Below are 14,769 nucleotides of genomic sequence, written 5' to 3'. Positions count from 1 at the left end.
TACAAAATTAATAACTAAACACTAAAAACTGATTTATTTCGTTGTTAATTTTGAATTCTAAATCAAATCAACGTGAAACCAAAAACAGACCAACAACATTTCATCAGAGTCAGGTTGGATTTTTATCCGTGCTTAGTTCTAGGAAGTCATCATCATAAGAAACGGGTATCCTTAATCTGTCATGAACAGAGCTACGTTTCTCTTCTCCTGATGGTTCAGGTTGTTCTTGCCTTTGCAATGCAGAAAAGGGTTTGTCAGAAACATTGCCCTGATGCCTGCTACCAAGTGTAGAGGCCTCCCCTACAGAAGAATTCTCTTTCCTTTGCAGTGGTGGCTGCTTAACATTTGGCTGCCTGAACTGCTTCTGCATAATTATAAACAATGACGAGAAACTAATTATTACAGAGCAAATAATGATATGATATGAATAATCTTGGTTCAGACACAAATTCATAACACTTGTTTAAAAGAAAACAGCACAGCTCTAACACTAATCAGGCTGCTTCTTCCTGTCTTAGATAATAGGAACATCCAAAACAAACTTCTATATTCATTCAATACGAACACAAATATGTTATAAAGTGTTTTGACACAGAAAACAGAAAGGTCAGTCACACACCTCAAACTCCTTTGCTTTTTTCATGATCTCTTTGTAAGCATTTGGTTCTCGAACCTTAATGATGCTCCACAATACACCACCCCTTGTCCGAAATCGGCTACCATCAACAGTCTTCTGACCTCCACAGGACTGTATAGCATCCACCTGTCATTTTCACATTAGTTTATACGGAGTTTACGAGATGTGTATCAAATTGGACAAATCAGAAAAGAACAGCAAGACAATTAAAAAACACCAAATCCATTTATTAGTGATTAAATTCAGTAATACTCTCATTTATAAATAATTTGTAAAATAATGTACACCATCCACTGTGATTCATGAAGAGAATAAACTACAAACAATCTCAAATTCATTAAATTCTAATGAAATAGTAGAAACAAAGAAACAATATATTCATCAACCTTCAAAAGAATCAAATAATTGAAGTGGTTCATCAGCCAGGAACATCAAAAGCTCAGACAGAGGTTTGAAATGATCTCTGATAAAAATCTGCAATGTTAGATACATCATTGTACACATCAGACATTATGAATGGTTGTATGGCGCTATGAAGAGTGGATAATTCAGCTAGGGGGCAAATAAAAACCACAACTCTGATCAAGGGAAAATATTAAAAAAAACAATTTATTTTTAAAACATTGCTATGCACATTCATGCAAGAGATGAAACAAAGAGACAAGCCAAGAATACGAATATCTTATGATGCACAAATGCGATATCACATAACTCCAGTATTCGATACAGGGATACAATTATTCTAAAATTAATAGGATACATGTAAGATACACAATTAAACATGCATAAGTGCAATCATGCAAATCTAAATTACCTGCACATTTTTTGGAAATGCTAAAATAATAAAAAGAATTATAAATCATCTTCATCATAAATTAATTTCTACTATTTACATGCAGGAATAGTACTATTGAACACATTTTTATCTTATAATCATTCATAAAGAGAACAACTTTCATATTTGATTTATCTAGGGACAACCTTCCTGTATTACACAATTTTATATGCTTCATGTAGTTGTATTGGATTACATAAAATGCTTTAAATATTTAAACACTTTACAGTTACATATTGATTAAAAACATATCGGTATAAGATGGGTGAAGCAAATAGAAGTATTATAGATACTTTATTGACACAAACTGGTGCAGTATTCAAGAGCATTGGATATGTGAAACTATTTGAATTATTCTTACTCTTGCATTATTTTTAAATGTTTTCATATAATTCAAACCACCATATCCACAATCCAATTATTATGAGCAATAAATACAATTAAAAGAACAGAAAGTGTTTAATCCAACAATTCAGAAGTAAGTCAAGTCAAGATCCGTAGTAAGTCAAGACACGTAGGTAAGGGAAACTCAGCAGATTCAAGCACCAACCAAAATTTCATTATATGTTCTTAAACTGTTTTCCAACCTCTAAACGACCATGATATTTCACTCTAAAATTAATAGACTAACAGACACAGAAAAACAACTTTCAACATGAAAGCAACATTTCAGTGAGGGTTCCAATACCTCACTGATGAGATCACTTAATGCTGAAACTCCAAGGCAAGCAACAGCTGTATATACCATATATGACTTTTTCTCTTTCAGCCGCCGACATACATCTATCACAAACCTGATAGAAGAAATAAATTTATCAGGAACTGAAAAACTCATCAGTAAATAATTTAGGATAAGGATTAAGGATTGGTGAGCAGTGGTGCAACGATGGTGAAGCTGTCTTGTTACCAGACATCACAGATTGATAGTTTAAAACCCGAAAACAACCTCACAAGTTGCAAAGTTCCTGTCTTTTCCCATTAGTTGGGAGTCTCCTGTGCTGGACCTGTCATTAGATTAAGTCAAGCTGTACACATGCTACAGACTGTACTGAGTTAGTTGGTATTTGTATTTGGTACGTCTTGTGCTCATAGATACTCCTAAAGACTAAAGTCAAATGCTAAAAGTTTGGCCAACTTGATTCCTAACAGGATATGTACAACTTGAAAACCAAAGGAATGATGGGAAGTGTATGGTGATGCTGTGTCCTAACTTCAAACTATAGTGCTGAAATTATTTTCACAACCACACTCTTTTTTTAAGAATTCAATTAATTATGTAATAAATTGTGGTGCTTATTTGAAAAAAAACATCTAATATCAAAGGAATGATGGGATATGTTTGGTGCAGCATAACTTCAATCTACTGTGTTGGCATTACTTTCATAAATTTAATAATGTTATAGGTTGTGGTGCTTATTTAAAAAATCTACTATCACTATCTGTTATCATTTATACAATTCGGTCATATAATCTTCCTATTAAAATTCTTTTTATTCTATATATTTTCCATGGATAAGACCACAAATAAACTTTCTTGAAGACAATATTATTTGAAGCAAGTAGAACTATTACTACCATCATAACTTTCTTTTTCTATTTGAGTATTTAACAAAGTTATATAATCAGACTTATATTCAATATCCAGCATAACTAATTGAGTTAGAAACAATCAAGTACAAACAGGTCGCAATCATACAAACAGGCCCTTACAAAATGAAAATAAATAAACAATCTTGGTTACGAAACTCGAAAGCTTTTCTCTCAATTCATAAAAAATACTACTGTAATTCTTGTTCAAATAAAACTAATTTTTCGAAACCCACTTGCAAAACATCATTTTCAAGCACATACAACATCATTTTCACCAGAAAAAAAAAAATGTCAGGTAAACGAAGTGGTGTCGTGAACGTAAAGTAGACACCTTTTTTTTCTCATACTCTGTCAACAGCAAAAACATAGACGAAACCCATTGATAAGAAATAAGAGGGTTAACAGTTAAAACCTGTTAATATCAACGGCACCGTTTATTCCTGAACCCTTTCTTCTGTTTCTCTTGTTTTTACGCCTTCGGTTCTTACTTTGGGGTTTCGTGTTATCAGCTTCCACGACACCGTTTTGTCCCGAAACGTTTCGTGAGTCATCTTGTTCCTGCTCCACTAATTCCCCTTCTTCAACGTCGACCATTTCAACATCGTTCAAAATTTCCTCTTCGAAAATCGCATCCAGAATGCTCTCTCCATTCTCCATTCAAAGCACTCAACAACTCCAATAATCGAAAACCTCAACGAATCAAATGAAAAGTTTCTAAGTTTATATATTTTTTCACTGCTTCAGTTTCATCACGCTGTGTTTAATATCGCCCACTTAACTTAAACTCCAAATTTAGGGTAATTAATTTCGTGTGCCGCATAATGCTTAGTGTTAATTACATTTTTCTATGTTAGTGTAAACTTAAAAAATGGAAATTCTTAGAATTAACTTTTATGGTTTGAATTTGATTTTTATACATGGTTTGGTTAGTGTCAAATTTGTTTACATAAAATTTAGTTGAATTGTAATATCGACTTAAATGCTGACGAATTATGGATTTGATTTTTAATAATAATACTTCTTTTTGGTTGCAAAAATAGTTTATATGGTATTTTTAATAATAAAATACAATGATTTAGATAGTGTTGATTATTAAAATAAAACAAAATTTGATAATTTAGAGATAACATTATATTTAAGCTTTCATTACGTTAGCATGTTACATTATAAGGTGTGATGATATATTCATTTCTTGCTCAATGTTTATATAAAAAGTTACTATATATACACAAACTCAATTCTTAGAATATATACTAATAATTTAAAATTGGGTTGTGATATAATTAGAAGAATAGCTATAAACTTTTTGTAACAATTAATTTCAAATATGCATTTAAAATTATTCTTAATTGTAATTTAAATTCTAAAAGATATACATGTAATTCTTGTGTACCCTCCAAAAACTAATTAAAATTAATACCAATGAAGCCTCGATAAAAATAATACATGGGTATATTTTTTTAAAATAATATATATATATATATATATATATATATACGTATATTCAAATAAATATTAAAATTTTTGCTTTTTTAATAATGGTTTAGGATTTAATTAAGATTTATCTTTTAGTGATATTACTTTAAATGTAGAATAAATTATATTAAGAAAAAAATACACTCATTTGAATTCAGCGTGTTGGGATCAATTTAAAGATTTCTTATATATTTTACTTTTTTAATGAAATTCACTAAAAGAACCACTTTTAGTCCAAACATCTAATTGTTCTCTTCAAATAGAAAAGGTGAAGAGTAGTCAATTATGTTAAATTGTGATTTGATGAGCCACCATTGAACCTAAAAAATTGACTAGTCATGTTCTTGAATGGCTTCAACTCTTATCGTTCACACATTGCATAAGGTGGTGATTCTTTTTTGGATAAGGTTGAAGAAAGGATTCTATTTGGCAGAATTTTGATGGTAGTTGATGGAATCATAGTTGCAAGTGGATTTTTGTCTCCTATATGTTGCTACTTATCTTTGTTTATTTTTTCATAAATACTTACATTTTTTTTTTCAAGATCTTGTGTGATTATACAACATGTATCTATAAAAACTTTGCACACAAAGTCTTGTCTTATTAAAGATATCAAAAAAATTCGTAATTCGCAATGAGTAGGAAATGAATATTATAAATAGATATTCGTGGATAACGAGTATATGTGGGTATTTTTTATACATGTTAACATGACAAGTATTTTTTTAAATACTCTTATCCGCTACACTTTAATTTAAAATAAAAAAAAATTAAAAAAATATAGTAAAACATTAATACAATTATTTTAAATGTGTTACTTTTTATCAATTGGTTTTAGAAATCCTCAATTATTTGTAAACTGTCATCCAACATTATTTAAATGGTTATTTGCACTTTGTTTGAAATTTATGAATGTTATACATTGTATTTTTTATTTGAATTTATGGCTAAAATATGTTATTAAATATTATAACTTTCTTTTGTAAATATCCGTGGATACATTTAGATATCCTTAGATATTAAAAAATATATGGATACTCACATAACGGATACTTACACAAATATAAGTATAGATATAATATAAATATTTATCCAACGCGTAAGGTATGGAAGAGCTAATACCCGTCCGTTGACCTCCATAATCTTAATCATGAAAGTATTTTAAAAAATAATCACTGCATAATCTTCTAAATTTTGACAACAATGTGTTTAGTGAAAGTAATGTTTTAAAATCTTGATTCATTATAATAGAAAAGATAGATTTTCACGCAATCAATGATCAATTGTTTGTAGAAGATGGTTCTTAGTTTCTCATTTGTGGTGAGAGTGCAAGCCTTTGTGCCAAAGCAATGCTTTCTTGAATAACAATTTGAATACAATGCCAAATAATAAAACAAATCCTTAATTTTAAGGTCTTTTGTATTAGGTTTGATTGGTGTTAGGCTATTTTGTAAGACAGGCCAAGATGGTCCCTCCATCACATGGGATTTATTTCTCATTTCTTTTATTAATAATAATAATAATAATAATAATAATATATTAGTGTAGATGTATTCTTGCAATATTACATAATATCAAATAAAGCAAGTACTAAATTAACTTTTTTCCTTTAGTGCCTTTCAATAAATTTAAATAAAATAAAGCATACGAAGGAAAACATACAAAATCACATCATTTGGAGTGAAATTCCTTATAATTACTTTAGGGTGTAGTTAGCAAATGAACAAACTATTATTCTGAAGTTACAAGAAAAGAAACAAATTACGAGAAAGAAAAAAACATTAATGTCTTATTGGTACCTCATACACGCAAACCCATATGAGTCCAATTCGAAAATAAAATATTGGCCCAACTACTTTACAAAATAAAATCACCCTTCATTTTTCTTTCTCTCTGTTTTCTCAAAATATCCAAAACCTAAAATTTTACTTTCTTACACTGAGAAATAACTTTGTTTTTTTCTTAGAAATTAATTATTAATAAATAAATACTACAAGCTAATAACACGACTAGAAAAAGTATATAGAATTTAGAACGGAATTCACAGTGTATTTTACAGTTAGCTAGTCTATTAAAAGAAACATTAATTAATCATATGAATAATGTTAATGATAACATACTAAATTACTTTTATCCCAGATAATTTTATATAATAAATAACAAAACTTATTAAAGTAAACAAAATGGGGAAAAAATGAATTAAACCGTAACCAATATAATTATTACCCAGTCAAATGAGAAAGCAATAATTTCATATTCATCAAAACCTATATAAGATAATAAATGTTTATAAAAAATTACGTAGTGGGCTTGCACACAAGTCTATGTTGTTTATTTGACATCGACATTGAAATCAATGTCCCATCAAAAGAGACCCTTGAATATGAAAATACAATTATGGAAAAGATTCCACATACAGATAAGTATCTATTGAATGGCAAAAACTGTTGAAGGCAACAGTGATGCACTCAAAATTATTATTCTTTATCTTTTTATGAGATAATTTTGCATAAATTTTTTAATCCAAGAGTTCATTATGTTAAAAATTAAGCAATTGTATTATTAACTTTTTCTTTTAAAATGGAAAAATCTAATTAAGACTCTGGTAGGGTCAATGGCTTAACTGATATTAATAAAACTATATAAAATCATTATAAATAAATGAAACACTATTAACTATTACTATGTCAGAAAGTTAATGAAACAAATTCTGTAAAATTAAGATCTTGAATATATAAAACTTGAAGTGAAAATTTATTAAAGAATTAAATATATTTTTAGTTTTTAAATTTTTATATAAAATTAAAATTTGTTTTTTATGAAAATTTGATATATTTTAATTTTAAATTTTAAAAATAAATAAATATAATTTTTTTAATTTAATTATATTAATTTTATGTATGTTTTATATGTTAGTATTTGAGTTATTTATGTATTTTAAAAAATTAAAGACAAACTTTAATTTCAAAGGATTAAATTTATATTTAACAAAAGTCTTAACATAAAACTATTAATAATTCAGTTATAAGAAGATAAAAATGTTTATTGAGAGTAGCAGGTCCACACACTATTCTGAATAATATGATTCCAGGCCCAAGATCCTATAAAAAGAATCTCGCAACATTTTTATTTTTGAATTTTAAATTCTTATATATCAATTTTCTTAACAACTTACGTTGATAATAGCGAGGAGAGGAATAGTTGAAATGCCATGGATGGCGTAAGAGAAAAAGGCAAGGTGGGTCCCACAGTGAAGCTTCCCTTATGAATATAACCAAAAATAAGGAAGGTATCCAATTCGTCACCCGCACGCTACTTGTAACCAACCTTCCCAATTCGCAATTATTGTTTCTCTATATAACCCCTCTTTCTCTGTTCAACTTCCCCAATCACCACTACTTGCTTCACTCTTCTCTCTTTGCTCTTCCAATGGCCACCACCACTTCTCTTCCCACGTTCTTCCTTCTCCTCCTCGCAACCGTCGCTCTTGTTGCTGCTCGCCGTGACCTCGTCGGAGACTTCCTCCGACTGCCGTCCGATTCCGGTAGCGATGACAACTTCCAGGGGACGCGCTGGGCCATCCTCTTCGCCGGTTCGAACGGCTATTGGAACTACAGACATCAGGTCCAACTCTTTTTCACGCGATTCTACTTGTTTTCATGCTTTTATATTTTTCGCTTTATTAGAAATTATTTCAACCGTTCGATTGTGAATCTTTCCACAGAGAATATTTTAGATTCTATGCTCCGACAGTTTGCACCGTCCGATTGAGGACAAATGAATCTCTGATCCTTATCGGTTTCAAAGGACCTACTGAATAAATAGACGTGACAACTTGCTACTGACGTTCCAACTGTCTGTTTGATATCAGTTTTAATATTCAAACAAACTCTCAGTTTTTTTAATTAAACACAATTTTCTTTTTCAAAATTCAGTAACAATAAAAATATTTCGTAAGTTTTAATTTAATTTTTTAAGTGAAACTTAAATGGATATATATATATATATATATATATATATATATATATATATATATATTTTGAAGTTAGCAGATGTAGGTAAGACTTTTGAAAATAATAATAGGAGATAAAACGATACACTCTATCTATATTCAAGTTGAATTCTATGTGAACATAATGAATTGCCATACCTGTTAACAAACTCCACTAGTATAATAAAATTAAGGTATATCTCATATAATAAAATTCCATTCGTCTATGATGACGTAATATGACGAAAATTTTAAATTGCTGAAAATTTTACAATAATTTATAATCTTAGGAAAACGTAAGACATCATTTTTTTTTAAATTGTTAACAAAAATGTTGATAAAAATTTATAAAAGTAAGATCCTTAACCATAGTAAAGTAAAATATCATATAAAGCATTTAAGTACACAAGTTAATATGATATTTTGAATGACTAAAATGAATAATTTAAAAGTATAAATATTACACGTCAAATAATTAAGAACTAAATAAATAATTAAACCTTATTATTGATATTGTTATAAATATTTGTGCTAATAGTTTCAAGTTGTCTCTTGTCTGCGGAGGTGGAACGAAGGGAGATCCTTGCATGTTTTGTGTTTTGAGGAACTTTGCTTTACCAAGGACTTCATTTTGTGTTCTTGCCAAGTTGCTAACATTATTATAATCAGCAATTATCTTGCATGACATAATACTAACCTAAACTGTTGACTTTTAATTTAAAGTTAAAATATAGAGAATAATTGCACACTTGGAGTGTCCTTCTTCAATAATTAAAAAATTGCATTTATTTCCTTTACTTTAATATTAAAGACATACAGATATGTATTCTATTCTTATGTAAGGACCACAATCATAGAAAGGAGAGTCACTGATGGAGAGATGTGCGATTTTCTTTATCGAAGAGGGTGTGACTAGAGTTAGCAATAACTGTGAGGGAGACAAGGCATTTAAACAAAAATACACTCTAAATATTTTTTTTTACTAAATTACATCTAAATTTGATTTCTTAAAAATTTATTTTAACCCAAATTATTGTATTTTGTTATTTATGTATGATGAAATAACTAATATTTTTAGTGTGATTTGATATGTCTTGTATTTTTGTCTGTTTACGTTCGCACTCAACGGCAAACACCTTCTTTTGTGAAGCAATATGACAAATTTGACATTATTATAAATATATGTTTTTATGTTTATGGTTTTAAATGTTTTGTTTTTATGCTCTGTCATTACTTTCCTTTTAAGAAATTCGACTAATGATATTCACATATTCAATGAGACTCACATGAATTTCATCCAAAAGACTGAACCAGAAAAAAACATGTTTTTTAAAAAGCAAAAAAAAAAAACATTATTAACATTTTGATACTCGTAAAATATATGATTAATATCCTACACAGCACTCAATCTCAAATTGGTGCCGTTTACGAAAGTGACTGCAAGTTAGTCTCAAGGCGAAATCATTTACAATGGTATCTAGGAATAAATTGAAAATTAATATTTTTGAAATATAATTTTTTTTTACATCTATTTAATATTATTATTGTTTTTTTTAAAGTACATAAATTTTAATTTTTATGAGGATTTTACTTCTGTATGAATATCAAATTATTGTTAAATAGTATCAAATTTTTTTAATCATTCTCTGATATACAATGCTCAAAATATTTTAATTTTATTTAACATTACTTTTAAGTATTTTTTTTATGAATATAAAAATTTATTTTTTTATCATCAGTTTACTCCTGTATAAATGTTAAAATATTGTCAAATAATACCAAACAACCTTTTCCATATACTACAATTCATCATGTTTGGAAACTGTTTTGATTGCTGTCCATCTTTTACTTTTCTTAGTTGTGTTTTTTTATTCATCTTAATTGCAATCTTTATGATGGGATCATAATGTTTTGAAAGGATTTTATAAAACATAGACTAACATAAGGAAAATGATTTAAACAGAGTTTATAAAACTTACTCAGCTCTCATCTTAAAAGGATATACTTTTATTTCATGCTTTACTTTTCTGCTTTTAGTTTTTAATTACAAAACTTTCATCTTTAAACCTGTTTGCTCTTCCGATGATATGCACTCGGAAAACTGAAAAAAAGCTCGGGACTCCCTTGCTTTAACATAATTTTCTAAATTGCATAATTATTTAGTTTTAATGTGTAGTTTTTCTTGTTGCATCAGGCCGATATTTGTCATGCCTATCAAATACTGAGGAAAGGTGGCCTGAAAGAAGAAAATATCATTGTTTTTATGTACGATGACATTGCCTTCAATTGGGACAACCCAAGGCCAGGAGTCATCATTAACAAACCAGATGGGGATGATGTTTATGAAGGAGTTCCAAAGGTATTTTTGTTAGGTTTTTCACTATCCAATATCTTATTGCTATTTATAGTTTGATAGGGTCTAATATGTGGACTTTTTTTATGGTAGGATTACACTGGCGAAGATGCTACTGCTCATAACTTTTATGCTGCTTTACTTGGAGATAAGTCGGCGCTTAAAGGTGGCAGTGGGAAGGTTGTGAACAGTGGGCCCGATGATCGCATATTTATATTCTACTCCGATCATGGTGGTCCAGGGGTTCTCGGTTAGTAGCTCTAAGTTCTCTCACAGAAAATTTTAATGACAGTCATGGATTGTGTTGGTTGTTTATATGGGTTTCAGCATGGTATAGGCCTGGACTGAGGTTATTACTGACAAATCATGGGTTTACTTTTGTTGTTTGGTTGATTTTGTGTGTAGATTTACTTGATTATGCCCGTGTAGAACGAAACATCTGAGTACTTCAGTGTAAAATTTGATTTTGTCCAAGTGATGTTTGTGTTCTTTGGGTGATGGATACGATAACACAGTAAAGTGAAAGTTGCGAACAGATAAATTATGTATCTGAATAGAATGAAATATTTTCAATTTTTTTTTTTGGATTTTTTTTTATCTCTAATATGTTTTTCTTAGTAATGATGTATTTTTAGTTGGATCCGAGTGTCTATTCAACAAAATGGTATATTCATTCATCATGTCTAATACCACCTCTATTCATAATTTCTGACGGAGACATTTCAAAGTGTGCTGCAATGAAAATCATTCATTGTGATTTTGTAATCCTATTTTTCTGTTATATCATATTTTTATCCTTTTCTGATCAGAAAAATATTGTCATCCTTTTTCTAGAGACTATTATATATCGCATGATTCAGTAGATTGAACGGCCTCTCTGTATTTCTCTTTTGAATTGTTTTTGAATACGTGTGGGTAACATGAAGGTTAAATTACAGTTACCAGAGCAAAGGAATTTTGAAAAAGGAAAAAAGAAGAGGGAGACAGGGGTGGAATACATGGTCTTTAGTGTTTTCGATATTCTTTTTGTTTACATGACAAATTGGTTCATCATCCTACTGACAATGTTAATATCAGCTCTTTGCTATTTCTTACCTGATTTTTTTGGATATGGGAATCGATTTTAGGGACGCCTGCTGGTCCTTACTTATATGCATCTGATCTAGTTGAAACATTGAAGAAAAAGCATGCTTCTGGAACGTACAAAAACCTAGTGAGTTTCTAAAAGTTCTAATTTTTTGAAATTTGGATTTCATTGCTTTTTAGGTAAATAATCCCCTCCCCTTTCAAAAAGCTCTCACAGGGGCTTTGGCTATTAATATAGCAAAATGTTTTGAACACAAAATAAGCTAATTTGAACGCACTAAATCCTTGGATTATACAATGGTGGTGCAGGTATTTTATTTGGAGGCATGTGAAGCTGGAAGTATTTTTGAAGGTCTTCTTCCTGAAGATATCAATATTTATGCAACAACGGCTTCGAATGCCGAAGAAAGTAGTTGGGGAACATATTGTCCTGGGGAGTATCCTAGTCCTCCCCCAGAATATTCAACCTGCTTGGGTGACCTGTACAGTATTGCTTGGATGGAAGACAGGTATGTGCATCATTGGGAAAAAAAATTACATCATAAATTATATAATTTATCATGCAATACTTATATACTCATGACTTACGGATTCACAATGGAGTTGTTCAATGCATGTGACTATCGTATTGTGTGTTTGTTCTTCGAGACGCTTTTTACAATATAGTTGTCTTTATTTATTTTTGCACTTGCTCTGTTTTTGCTGTTAGATCAGAAGGATTGTACTTCATTTAAATAATAACGTAAATTGTATGTTGATTAATTTTATTTTTCTTTTCTTGTGAGCAGTGATAGACACAATTTGCGAACAGAATCTTTGCACCAACAATATAAAGTGGTAAGTTCTTGTTGATAACTTGTTTTAATTTTTTAAATTAAATGGTATAAATATAAGAATATAATTCAATACCTTGATTTCTGAGTTACAAGTGAGATGTGGTAAGAGTTGTAACTGAGGCTTTATTTATCCTGTCTTTACAGGTTAAAGATAGGACTCTGTCTGGAGGTTACTATGGCTCTCACGTGATGCAGTATGGTGATGTAGGGCTTAGCAAGGATTCTCTCTTCCTGTATTTGGGTACAGATCCTGCAAATGATAATTTGACTTTCGTGGATGAAAACTCCTTACGGGCATCTTCAACAGCAGTCAACCAAAGAGATGCTGATCTCGTCCATTTTTGGCATAAGGTATCTTGTTTGTTCAAAATTCATTATTTTGGTTATGAATTAATTGCTTGATCATGTTCTCACCGGTGAAAACCAATTAACATATGTCATATGCTGATAATGGGAACAAAACATATTGTTTGCTTAAATCAATACTCCTCAGTGTTGAGATAAGTGGGAGCGTCAATGCATTGGATATCATAAGCAAATATTTTAAGTACTAATAGAACTGAACTAGTTAGATATCACATCCGGGGAAATAATCTAAAACCGATAGATATGTAAAGTTATGTGCATCTCATGCCTTTTGATGCTACTTGCCAGTAGTAAGTAACCCTTTTATCCCAGGAATGTTTTCACCAAATGCTAAAAAACTACTAGAAGATAAAGGTTGTAATCTGATGACACATTTTATTTTGTGGGTGATAAATTTTTTCTTAATTGTATTTTATCTTAATTTCATCTACACTGTTTATTGCCAGTTCCGCAAAGCTCCGGAGGGTTCTCCTAAGAAAAATGAAGCACGGAAACAAGTTCTGGAAGTAATGTCTCACAGAATGCATATAGACGACAGTGTGAAACTTGTTGGAAAGCTTTTATTTGGCATTGAAAAGGCTCCTGAAGTACTGAATGCTGTTAGACCGGCTGGATCAGCACTTGTTGATGACTGGGAGTGCCTGAAAACCATGGTATCATTTTTTTCTGAGGCCAATATGATAGAGTGATTTTGTCATAACTAAGAGTATTGTAATAGAATTAGATTCATTACTTTTTATCTTGACCCTTGAAGCAATGTAGTTATGGTTTGTGATGGGTTCTAATTGCAAAATAACCTCTCTGAAGATAAACAAGGGCAAACATTGTTGAACCTGAAACAGAGTCGGGTCTGTTTTGTTGATCACTTTGGTTTAAGAGAAAATAATGGTCATCTTAACCTATTTTAAATGCAGGTAAGGACTTTTGAGACACATTGTGGATCCTTGTCTCAGTATGGGATGAAACACATGAGGTCCTTTGCCAACATCTGCAATGTAGGAATAAAGAAGGAGCAAATGGGTGAAGCCTCAGCACAAGCTTGTGTGAGTATTCCTGACAGTCCCTGGAGTTCTCTGCAAAGGGGTTTCAGTGCATAATTCCGGTAATGTTGTTCAGTGGTAAAGATGAAAGTATGATTATTGTTACATTATGTTATGTGGTTGTACATACATACATATCTTGTCCCGCCTCTGTAAATGCAATTGGGACACTACTAGGAGTCGGAAGAAGGGTCCATAGTTCTATATATTTTAGTTTCGCTGCAACTGCATTTGTATAATCCCCTCCATTTATGGGATTAGGAGGGATGAAGCGCCAGTTGGTTTGTATGCAAACACAGGCTTATGATGTGTTTCGATTCAATAGGCAACTGGCAGATCGGGTTTTCCCTAGTCACAGTCCAACATTTTGTATAATTATTCTCTCGTACAAATTATGATGTAAAAATTATTGTTTAATATTAATGGGGACATTATATTTATCCTTTATGATATTGGGACTCAACAATCTGTTGTTTAACAATTCAGAGAGATTTAACTGTTACATATGACATGTCTCAGAGTACGTGGCTGATATAATTAGGTACTAAGTGTTACATCT

General features: G+C 30.4%; 2 protein-coding genes across 2 annotated transcripts; one reads left to right on the top strand and one right to left on the bottom strand.

Annotated features, from left to right (window-relative positions):
- Positions 1–7: 7 nt before the first annotated feature.
- On the bottom strand, positions 8–3,775 carry LOC114195392 (phosphorylated adapter RNA export-like protein). Its single transcript, XM_028085844.2, has 4 exons — positions 3,475–3,775; positions 2,161–2,266; positions 620–763; positions 8–364 (listed from the first exon to the last, which is right to left on the bottom strand). Exons 1-4 carry the CDS (start codon positions 3,717–3,719, stop codon positions 110–112), a joined length of 750 nt encoding a protein of 249 aa, XP_027941645.1. The 5' UTR covers positions 3,720–3,775; the 3' UTR covers positions 8–109.
- A 4,101-nt stretch (positions 3,776–7,876) lies between these two features.
- On the top strand, positions 7,877–14,660 carry LOC114194621 (vacuolar-processing enzyme). The gene is made up of 9 exons (XM_028084964.1): positions 7,877–8,162; positions 10,724–10,888; positions 10,976–11,132; positions 12,010–12,095; positions 12,278–12,477; positions 12,757–12,805; positions 12,949–13,155; positions 13,617–13,823; positions 14,085–14,660. The coding sequence occupies exons 1-9, from the start codon at positions 7,968–7,970 to the stop codon at positions 14,265–14,267; spliced, it is 1,449 nt and encodes a 482-aa protein (XP_027940765.1). The 5' UTR covers positions 7,877–7,967; the 3' UTR covers positions 14,268–14,660.
- The last annotated feature ends 109 nt before the right edge of the window (positions 14,661–14,769 follow it).

The sequence above is a fragment of the Vigna unguiculata genome, chromosome 8 (assembly GCF_037176805.1).
Source record: "Vigna unguiculata cultivar grain cowpea cultivar isolate G323 ecotype 2 chromosome 8, ASM3717680v1, whole genome shotgun sequence".
Lineage (NCBI taxonomy): Eukaryota > Viridiplantae > Streptophyta > Magnoliopsida > Fabales > Fabaceae > Vigna > Vigna unguiculata.
This window is presented reverse-complemented; position numbering and strand designations above follow the sequence as displayed.

Excerpts from the sequence above, each read along its gene's own strand:
- LOC114194621 (XM_028084964.1), top strand. The coding sequence starts at position 7,968 with ATGGCCACCACCACTTCTCTTCCCACGTTCTTCCTTCTCCTCCTCGCA. Across the intron at positions 11,133-12,009 it reads TGGTGGTCCAGGGGTTCTCG|GGACGCCTGCTGGTCCTTAC; the intron begins GTTAGTAGCTCT and ends AATCGATTTTAG. Across the intron at positions 12,096-12,277 it reads CTGGAACGTACAAAAACCTA|GTATTTTATTTGGAGGCATG; the intron begins GTGAGTTTCTAA and ends ATGGTGGTGCAG.
- LOC114195392 (XM_028085844.2), bottom strand. The coding sequence starts at position 3,719 with ATGGAGAATGGAGAGAGCATTCTGGATGCGATTTTCGAAGAGGAAATT. Across the intron at positions 2,267-3,474 it reads GGTGCCGTTGATATTAACAG|GTTTGTGATAGATGTATGTC; the intron begins GTTTTAACTGTT and ends TTCTTCTATCAG. Across the intron at positions 365-619 it reads AAAAAGCAAAGGAGTTTGAG|AAGCAGTTCAGGCAGCCAAA; the intron begins GTGTGTGACTGA and ends ATAATTATGCAG.